General features: G+C 39.7%; 1 protein-coding gene across 1 annotated transcript; it reads left to right on the top strand.

The window, feature by feature from the left end:
• The first annotated feature begins 632 nt into the window (after positions 1 to 632).
• bmp16 (bone morphogenetic protein 16) lies at positions 633 to 10,926 on the top strand. The gene is made up of 3 exons (XM_056766695.1): positions 633 to 1,059; positions 7,610 to 7,941; positions 8,312 to 10,926. Exons 2-3 carry the CDS (start codon positions 7,617 to 7,619, stop codon positions 9,259 to 9,261), a joined length of 1,275 nt encoding a protein of 424 aa, XP_056622673.1. The 5' UTR covers positions 633 to 1,059; positions 7,610 to 7,616; the 3' UTR covers positions 9,262 to 10,926.
• The last annotated feature ends 250 nt before the right edge of the window (positions 10,927 to 11,176 follow it).

Below are 11,176 nucleotides of genomic sequence, written 5' to 3'. Positions count from 1 at the left end.
AGATGCAATCCAATCTGTCAGACAACATTTGCGAGGTTATAGACATTTTCTCATTGCCCTGCCAGATGCATACCAATGCGGTCCACCACACCAGAAGGACGAGCGCACCTTGTTCTCTCTCGCTTTCGTTTGCGTTGGTTTTGCTCTCATTATCTTTGTGCCCCGCTCTCTCTCGCTTTCACTCACTTTCTGGTGATAGATGTGTTTTCCTGGCACCCTCTGGCAATTCTTTCGCACCAATGACAGAGAATGAATCTCATATCATCATTAGTTCTCTTTCACCTTCATGACACCCTCCAGAATAAACACTTTTCCAGATACTGTCAGATCAACCGGTCGTGCCGCCCATTGTGAGCTCGACGTTATCTTTGATTTTTTTCCTGTTTCCCATGAAAGAAACATTTAGACCAATATGTAAAGTTGTAAATGGCAGTCTGACCCGTTCTGTGTATCCAAAGCAGCCCTGACCTTATCTGTGTTTGTGTGTGTGCGCTGAAGGTTTGGGGAAGGGGTGGAGAGAGGGAGGGGGGCACGGATGACATCACTATCGGGGAGGATCCGAATGGACAGGAAAGTCAATTAGAGTTTAACTGAGTTTAACAGCTGGTAAGGGAGAGAGAGAGAGAGAGAGAGAGAGAGGAAAATAGGAGGAGAGCTCAAAAGAGCAGGACAGACAGATTCAGAAGGGAAGGAAGACAGTCAGCGACAAGAGGGAATTTCGTTGGCATAAAAGTTCTGCCGGTGGAGGTGTGGAGACCACAACAGCCCTGTGAATTCGGGCTGCTGTAGCGAGGTGAGGGGGAGCACAGGTCGGCCAGCCAGAGGGAAGCCGGTGGATATTTTTTTTAAGAGAGCAATTCTCTCACACTCACAACAGGATGAGTGCTGTCCCGCTCCTAAACCGCTTTATTCAGTCATAGACATTTGCTAACCAGGAGACCGCGGAAGAGAGAGACAGTGCCCACGAGCGTCATCAAGAGCGAATGAGAAGAGAGGGTCTGTAACGCTGGAGCTCAAGGACAAACCATGGAATCTGCACACCTCCCACTTCACCTGGACGTGAGTACGACACACGCACACCAAACCCCTTATGGCAGAATACATCAAAGCTTGTAATATAACCCACAGGAATGCTTGCGCTCTAATGCTACAATGGTATAGTTTTATTGATCTCTCAGTTTTGATTGAAACTTTGTTTCAGGTGTTTGTTCAAAAATGATGAAGGAGACAAATAAAAAAAATTGATTATTTTTGGACACACCGCAAGAATATAGAGAAAGAAAGAGAGGATAGATCAGATTTAATAAGAAATTCTTGAGATCCCAACATCTCAGATTTGTGATTGTGAGAGCAAATTTTTGGCAAAAATTTTGTGTAACTCTAGGGAAGACTTGGGTGGGATTCTATTCTGTGGTCGTTCATCTGTTTCTCATAGGAAAAATCTTAATTAAAATTAAAAATTGATTTTATAAAGATATCACTTGTGTTCAGTCTCACATATTTGTACCAGCTAAATTGTGCTTTAAAGGGACTATTCACCCTAAAAGAACATTCTGTCATCGTTTACCTACTCTCGACCTGTATCAAATCTGTGTAAATTTCTTTGTTCTGATGAACACAGAAAAATTTGGAAGAATGCTGATAACCAAAAGTTCTTGGCCAACATTGACTACCATAGTAGAAAAAAATACAACTGCAGTCAAAAGTGGCCCAGAACTGTTATCTTTTGCTACATACTTCAAAATATCTTCTTCAACAGAGTAAAGACATTTATAAAGCAATTTTTCCTATGGTAATCTATGGTGGCCACATTAAATAAATTCTTTAAAAAAATCTTTCTCTGTGTTCATCAGAAAAAAGAAATGTCTACAGATGAGTGAGTAAATGAAGACAGAATTTTCATTTTTGGGTGATCTGTTCCTTTAACTCTAAGACTGACATCAGATCAATCAACTCAAACAAGACCAACTCAAAAACACCTGAACATATCACATTCCACACCAGCTCCTTACAGACTGTCTTTGTGCAAAAAATTCACATCCAATGTCAGAAGATGCTGCATCACAGCATGTAAAACAGGCCAGTCAGTGTTTACACAAATCAAACAGTAGTCAGTTTTCCGCACGGCACACGCCACACGCCACACTGTTCCCATGAATGACTTTTGAACTGACATGATATCCGTGTTGTGTGGCTGACTATCTATCAGCTGGTGATCGCAGTAAAAGTGAGGCAAGTATGTATAGGAGGGTCTGGTAGAGAGCTAAATGCAGCCGCTTAAAGAACTAAATGTATGGGTAAAAATCTAAAAGCAAAATACAAACACTGTACTCAAATATGATAAACATACATTCTACAGAAAAACTTATCTTTTTTGTTGTTTTAATGATTTATTATGAAAAGTGCCCAAAACCTCGCTAAAACCAGCAAACCATCTAAGATCAGACCATCTAAGATGTTTGCTTCACCGGAGATGTAAGATGATAATTTAGTCTTCAGTATTTCCAAACCTGACAAGCTGATATTAAAACTGAAGGTTTGCACTGTTAATGTTGTGTGAGGGATTCTGGGAGGAAATTCTTGTCTGGTCTACTGTACTCGTCCATGTAGACCACTTTAAACGTTCTAAACCTTTGGCAAACAGACTATAAAGTGTGTTTCTGTCTGTATTTTTGCCTTCTAGTGTGTGTAACCGACTTAGGCAAGTGTATGTATGCGTGCATACATGAACAAACCTGAATGCGGTCACAAAGGATTCTTCTACATCATTTTATAGGGCACAAACTGAGGTCTGAGCCATCTGTCATTATCTCTTAATCGGCCCAGCTGGCATAAATTACAGTTCTTTGCTAATATAGTCCAATAAAACCGACCTGCGGGCTACCTGCAATATTTTTCTAATGATTTCATCTCCTTAATGCAGCAGAACAGAGGCACAGCACTCACCATCTGTGACTTCTCATGTGCCCACAGCAGTCAAGATTTGGGGGGAAATGAGTTTGCATCCAAAACTGGATTCGCTTTACTTTTAGAAAGTTTTTTTTAAAGAAATATGAAACTTCTGTCATTGTTTACTCACCACCATGTCCCTTTGTGTAAAAGCCTGTGTGACTGCTTTTCTTCTGAGGAAAACAAAAGGAGAAAGGCTGTTGATTGTACAGATTTTTATTTTCTGTGAAATTACAATAAATAGCTACTGGAGTTTTCAAGCTATAAAAAGATGCAAAAGTACCACAAAAGAATCGTCAAAGGGGCCTATATGAACTTCTCTGAAAACATACACCCTTAAAAATAAAGTTGATGCCGTGGAAGAATTTATTTTGGCTGAATGGTTCCATGCAGAAGCAGAGCCACTAACATCTGAAGAACCTTTCTGATTCCGTTTCTTTAAACATTTCTGATTCAGTTTCTGATTCAATTTTTATTTTTCAACCGTTCTGATTTAGTTTCTTTGAACATTTTTGATTCAGTTTCTGATTCAGTTTCTTTGAACCTTTCTGATTCAGTTCCTGGTTCAGTTTCTTTGAACCTTTCTGATTCAGTTCCTGATTCAGTTTCTTTGAACCTTTCTGATTCAGTTTCTGATTCAGTTTCTTTGAACCTTTCTGATTCAGTTCCTGGTTCAGTTTCTTTGAACCTTTCTGATTCAGTTCCTGATTCAGTTTCTTTGAACCTTTCTGATTCAGTTTCTGATTCAGTTTCTTTAAACCTTTCTGATTCAGTTTCTGGTTCAGTTTCTTTGAACCTTTCTGACTCAGTTTTTATTTTTCAACCGTTCTGATTTAGTTTCTTTGAACCATGCTGATTCAGTTTCTTTAAACCTTTCTGATTCAGTTCCTGCTTCAGTTTCTTTAAACCATCCTGATTCAATTTCTTTAAACATTTCAGATTACGTTTCTGTTTCAGTTTCTTTGAACCTTTCTGATTCAGTTTTTATTTTTCAACCGTTCTGATTTAGTTTCTTTGAACCATTCTGATTCAGTTTCTTTAAACCTTTCTGATTCAGTTCCTGATTCAGTTTCTTTAAACCATCCTGATTCAGTTTCTTTAAACATTTCAGATTACGTATCTGTTTCAGTTTCTTTGAACCTTTCTGATTCAGTTTTTATTTTTCAAACGTTCTGATTTAGTTTCTTTGAACCATTCTGATTCAGTTTCTTTAAACCTTTCTGATTCAGTTCCTGATTCAGTTTCTTTAAACCATCCTGATTCAGTTTCTTTAAACATTTCAGATTACGTATCTGTTTCAGTTTCTTTGAACCTTTCTGATTCAGTTTCTAATTCAGTTTCTTTGAACCTTTCTGATTCAGTTTCTGATTTAGTTTCTTTGAAACTTTCTGATTCAGTTCCTGATTCAGTTTCTTTAAACCATCCTGATTCAGTTTCTTTAAACATTTCAGATTACGTTTCTGTTTCAGTTTCTTTGAACCTTTCTGATTCAGTTTCTAATTCAGTTTCTTTGAACCTTTCTGATTCAGTTTTTGATTCAGTTCCTTTATACCTTTCTGATTCGGTTTCTGATTCAGTTTCTGATTCAGTTTCTTTGTCGTGCACTCTCAAAACAGATGTGATATAAACAACTAATTTTTCGTTCAGTCATGGAACCAAAAAGTTTTTTTCATGGCATTGGTGTTTAGAACCTTTTGTGTTTAAGAAACAAAAGTTTTAAAATACATCTTGACAGTAAACTAGATCAACTATCTCCAAATAAATATCTACTAACAAATGTGAAAAAATAAGTAATGAACACGCATACCAAAGAAAACAATACACAAATACGATTTTTGTTAAATAACAACTGTTTTTTGCTGTATGTTTCTCATACAAAGCTGTCATTTGGCTTCAGAAGTTCCCTGTATTTATACAGCATGAAAAACATGCTACAGAAGAAAGAACGACATGAGAAATTGTAAATGACAGAATTCATTTGGTTACATTTCCTTGAAGATATAGATGACAAATGAAAGGTGGACGAAAGAAAGTAGCCTAAGCTAGATACAGCAGTCTGGGAAATGAACAAAAGGAAGAACAACAGGAAAGGAGAGCAGAGGGATGGAGGTACGGAGTAAAACGTGAAACATGAAGACACCGGGGGATAAATCAGCAACGAGCAGAGGCTGCATGACCCTTACGGCCCCGCGCTGTTGACTTCTGGGTGAAAATACAGGGGAATAACACAAGGGAACGATAACTGGCCTTTCCTAGAACTATGGAGGTCTGTAACAATATATCAATTTCAGTCATGCCTAACAGGAAGGGAACTGATAAGAAGAAATAAAAATAGGAAAAAGATGGAGGAGAGAGACCACAAAAGAGAAAGACGGCAAACAGGCTCAAAAAGATAAGAGGGTACAAAAAAAGAGAAACGCCCTCTAAACTCTCAGGTCATAGGTCACATTGTTCTGGTAATGGCACGAGTCTGGCTGGCTTTCGTCTGCTGGGGTCACCCTCAAGTCTGTTCTGGGGTCATTCTGAAATCTAATAAACGCTTCTCTCCGCCCCTCTCTCCGTTGAGGAAGTGATTACGTGTGGCGAATTCAATCACCGGGACCATCACACACATGTAGGGTGAAAGCGAACCATGAGGGAGGAGGGGATCAGGAGATCCGCTCTGTCTGTAAGTTACACCTCCGTGATGTCCCACTGGGCGAACAATCTAGTAGATGGATGATAGCCACTTAATCTACTTTACTGCCGGATGCTGTGGGCGTGGGCCAAGCATCTCATCCTGTGTGTCCTCTGTGGATTTGGCTGGAGTTTGGTGAATGAACGTGAGGGAGGGGCTTAGAGGACAGTGGGAGGTCTTCTTCTCCCGTAACTGACAGCACCTTTAACACCTGTGGTTTGGAGCAAACAAAGATTCCAAGACCAAGAGACCAAGAGCAAACGAGGCCCTGCATGTCTTGACTTGAGCCGACTGTAGATCAAAAGAACATTGTGTCTGTGTTAAATGCAAGGTTGTGTTCCAGTCCTGGCTTCTGTTAATGTGCTTGATTTATCGCCATGCGACCCAGCTACTTTTAAAGGTTTATCTTTATTTTAAAAAAATATATACACTACAGTATATACAATATATTTTTCCTATTTTTGATGAATAAATAAGCTCTAAGCTTTATTGACGAATAAATAAGCTCTTTGGACCTATGAACGTTCTAAGACAATTATGTATTTACAATAGAAATTAGTAAAAAGGTGAGCTTTACGTGTGTTATTTTTCTTCAAGCAATTTAACAGTGTAATCCTTGTGCTTCAGTACCTCCTTTCTCATATAAGCACTTATACCTGTGTTAAACCCCACCAAAGTACTTATTTGAAAAAGGCACTTAAAGGATTATGGGGATTCAAAAACAGAGGGTTAATGGGAACAGCAGGGTTGACTGAGGATCACGGTATGTAATTACTGTATTAGATGATATTGAAAGGCAGGATATCTAAGCTTTCAAAGGCATAACACTATTGTTACTTTGGATCGATTTTAAGAAACTACAAGAGGAAACCAGTTTGGCTGAAAACAAGTGTGTCCTGACTGACCAGCCGGACCAAGGTATTTCAGCAGATAAGCTTATACAACAAGGAAAAAAAATCTTAGTATTTTTATCTTGTTTTCCAGTACAAATTTCTAGATTCTTAAATCAGGATTCATTGACTTGCGTAGCTAAGCGAAGAACTTAAGAGTAAAGTACTTTACAAAGAGGTCAAAATATATTGTTTCTCTTAACCCATTGGCAGATGTTTTGTCTTGTTTCAAACATAAACTTTAATTTTTTATTGTATTATTTATTTATTTGTTGGTTCATTGGGAAAACAAGACTCAATATTTTAAGTCATTTTGTTTCGTTTGAGATCGTTGCTTTTGGTCTATCAGCGTTAAGAATACATATACATTAAAGATGTGCTTTTCCAGAAAGCCTGGCACAAACAATGATGTAGTGGATTACCTTCATTTGTCAGCTGAATCAACTGGTGAGACACAGGCCTAATGAATTGGTCTTACAGGCCTATCGTGGACCTCTAAATCAAACACCGTCAGGCCATAATCTCTGTAAAACTACTTCAGTGCCCCGTGATGCTGTTTTTGCCATTACTGTGACCAAAACAGCAAAAACCAGTAGATCAACAACAAAGACACAGAGCGATGGTTTCTAACCGTTGTATGTATCAAACCGGACCGTTAGCCTTAAATCACTTAATATATGACAAAACAAGGGAACATGGCAGAAGGACCAGACCTAAAAATATGCTTTGAGTACTATTCTGGTCAATTGGACATGAAAACAAGTTGAAGCTGTTTCTTCAGAGCATTTGGCATTTGAGACGTGTTTAGCCCTGTTTACATCTACTATTAAGAAGTTGTTGTTTGATAATTCAACCACAAGTGCTCAACCCTGTGGAAAAAAACAGCATAGGCCAGAGCATGGTAGCTGGTTTGTGCTGGTGTAAGCTGGTCATGAGCTGTTCTTAAATTGTTCATGTGTTGGTCTTACAGGAAATTGAGACATGTGAACAGTGTTTTTTTACAAATAAACTAACTTTGGAAATGTTCAAGCTTCTATTATTGTTTTTCCATATCTTTAAAAAAAGTCTCTTCTCTTTACCTTTCTGTCCCCAGTTCCAACATGTTCCCTGCTAGCCTACTGCTTCTGATGATCCTGCTGCTACCTCACGCCTTATCAGGTCACCAGGGGGGTCCCAGTCAGACTAATGGAAACCTGGTCAACTCTCTGGAGCCCAGTTTGGCCCACACCATTCAGAAGCTTCTGCTGACCCGCCTGGGTCTACAGTCACACCCCAATCCCAGTCTGCAGGCGCGAGTGCCCGGGTACCTTTTAGACTTGTATCGATTTCACACTCAACAGTTTCATCTAATTGAAGAGCCGGCATTTAGCTACCCCTCCCAGCATGTGCAAGGAGCCAACACGGTCCGATGCTTTCACCACACAGGTATGAGCAGTTATTGCAGGTCATGGAAAACTGTAAATCTCTTGACAGTTGTAAAGGTTAAACACGAACAAACCACAGAAATGTGTGGAAGTCAGTTCAATATATGGTGATTGAAAATGCTACCTGTGGATTCTGATGTTCTAAGGTTTTTCACTTCAATCTTGGTGTGGTTGTAGACACCTTGGAACAGGTTAAGAAGAACATAGGCTATTTTTTAAAGTGCTCCCAGAAAATCATGTGCAATTATTATTTAGTTAGACAATTATGTCATTATCCGGGGCAGCCAGATAGGGGAGGTGTTGGAACATGAAGGGAAAAGTATTTTACAACTTAAGAACTTTCTGTCTCTTTTTTTTCTTGTCATCTACAGAGTCAACAGATCTACAGAGTACTACAGAAGAGAAGAAAGGACCGGTTGACAGCATTCATATCGGCTTCAATCTCTCTTCCATTCCATCAGATGAAAGCGTTGTGTCGGCAGAGCTACGCTTCATGCACGAAGGATCGCATGGAAGTTCTCATGTGGTCGATCTTTATCTCTCCAGCGGTGACCCTGCTTCGAATCCCAAACTCCTCTATTCACGTCGATTGACCGGAGATAAAAAAAAACCTGGACTCTGGGAAACCTTCCCCCTCCATGGAGATGTTTTTAAGAGCATATCTAAAAAGTCAGGGAGCCTGTCTTTCGTTCTGGATGTTGTTACAGACAACAGCAGCCTTCTGACAGAGAGACATCTGCGTGTGCGCAGGTCAACGGAGCAGGATGAGCCCAGCTGGGCGAATGAGAGACCCCTACTGGTAACGTACAGTCACGATGGCCGCAGCAAACCATTTGGCTCCCTCAAAAAGAGGATCCCCGTGGGCAGAAGAGGCAGGGGCAGATGGACTGGGGGCAGGTTTAGAGCAAACAGAGGTCAGGGCTCGGATGCAGACTGGCAGGGGGGATGGAATGAAAGACGGGTGAAACGCAATGGAGGGAGGGCGGCGAAGCTCAAACGCCTCTCCCGGGCACGCTGCCGTCGACACCCGCTGTATGTGGACTTCAAAGATGTAGGCTGGAATAAATGGATCGTGGCGCCGTCCGGTTACGATGCTTTCTTTTGTCTCGGAGAGTGCCGCTTCCCACTGGCTGACCATATGAATTCTTCCAGCCATGCTATGGTGCAGACGCTGGTGAACTCTGTGAACGGAGCCGTGCCGCGGGCCTGCTGCGTGCCCACCTCCCTCAGCCCTATTGCGCTCCTATACCTGGACCAGGAGGAACGTGTGGTGTTAAAAAACTACGAAGACATGGTGGTGGAGGGGTGCGGTTGTCGATAGCAAAACACGCTTATGGAATAAATGAGAGAGGGAGGAATTAGAAAATAAGGGTATTTTACAGCTTAAAAGGGGAAGATATTGGGATAGTTCAGCCCATGTTGACCTCATTTATTTACTCCCATGTTAGTCCAAATATGACTCTTTCTTTTATGGAACACAAAAGTAGATATTTTGAGGACCGTTTTCAAGGTTTTTGTGTCCGTACAATGAAAGTCAGTGGGGGCCAATGTTGTTCGATTATCAACATTCTTCAAAATATCTTTTGTGTTTTGCAGAAGAAAGAAAGACATACAGATTTTAAACCACATGCAGATGAGTAAATATTTTTCATTTTTGAGTGAATATTTCCAAGGAAAAGATCTTCAGGAATGCTCTAGGTTCAGCTCCATGTGTTAAATATGTCAACTGTATAATTTGTCCAAAAATACATTTCAATTCAATAAATAATGACAAATTGTGTCATTATAACTTATGCCACAAATGGTGTCGATTGAGCCTAACTTGCATTGAACGCAGGGCATTCCTTTAACACGAGCATCATCCCAAGAGAAACCCAGCTTTGTCTTCGTGTGTCCAGTGACGCTTCATATCTGTGTGAACTGTGACCTAAAAGCGCTGCAGTCCAACCGTAACGTTTCCGTCTTCTGTAACATACTCAAGCTGTCTTGTAGGCATCCAGTCGCTATGTTCCCTGTTGTTGTGTCTTTCCTGTACTGTTTTGTGCGTCCTTCCCTCATGAGCACCATATCTTTGACAACTCCATGGGACCAAGAAATGACCACAGACTAGAGCATTTGTGTCGAGAAACCGAGCAGAGACAATAAGAGTGACATTCTACTGCTGCGGATTGGATTCTTCATCCCTGGTTGCAAAATAAACTGTAAAGCATGTGCTGTGAAAGAGACATTAACTCATTGCAGGCACTTCTCATTATGAGCTATTTAAAAAAAATCATGACACCGAGAAATGATTATGTCATTGTTTGAATGTGCTATTATTTATGGTTACCTGTATTTTTTATTTACGGTGCAGTCTAAAGAAAAGTTTGCAAAACAAATACTTCTGTGGTAGTTATGTAAATCTAATTTAAAAAAATGCATCTATATATCTATTTAAGCAAAACAAATATGTAATATTTAATCTTGACATTACTGCAGATATTCAGTACAAATACCAGAACGCCTTATAGATCCATTTAAAGCCAGTCAAAACTGGTATTGCTCACCTATTATTTTTTTGTAAATCCACAGCACTGACTCATGGCAGCTTCATATCGGCATTGATTTATCTATGGGCTTACGATTTAGAAGCTTTGTGAAACAAAGAACGTTGCCAAAACATTCCAAAATGCGTGCCAAATATTATGTGACATACATGTGCAAGCTTGGTATTCTACATAACTTTGTGACAAGTGTCTTGTTTGTCATCATGTAGTTATCACAGCATTGATCAAGCTGTTTGCATATAAAGAGATAAAAAATGTAAGATGAACAAAGCTTAGTTTACGTCTAAGCTTATTCCAATGTTCTGACATGAATAGCTGATTATATTTTACCACTGTGATGCTGTACATGCAGAATTTTAACAAAAGCTTTGAGAATGTGCGACGTGGTCTCGAGCCATTGTGTTGAAATGTGTAATAATAAATTGCAAACTAAACAGGCAGTTTTAACTCTCAAATGGTTTTCCTTCAAAAAGCGGTGACATTTCTTTCCTCAGGTGAAACTTTAACGTTTCCTCATTTTAAAATAATGTTTACTTACTGTATCTATTTAAATGAGGACATTCCGTAGACCTCTATTGTTTTTATACTGTACACAGCTAGTTACACTTTCAGCGGAAACAACATAAACAAACGTACTGTGGCCCAAACTTAACGTCTGGTAGACTTCCACAAAGAATCAATAACTGTTGA

The sequence above is a fragment of the Triplophysa dalaica genome, chromosome 14 (genome assembly GCF_015846415.1).
Source record: "Triplophysa dalaica isolate WHDGS20190420 chromosome 14, ASM1584641v1, whole genome shotgun sequence".
In the NCBI taxonomy this organism is placed as follows: Eukaryota; Metazoa; Chordata; class Actinopteri; order Cypriniformes; family Nemacheilidae; genus Triplophysa; species Triplophysa dalaica.
The sequence above is the reverse complement of the archived record's forward strand: the minus strand, read 5'-3'. Positions and strand labels throughout refer to the sequence as shown.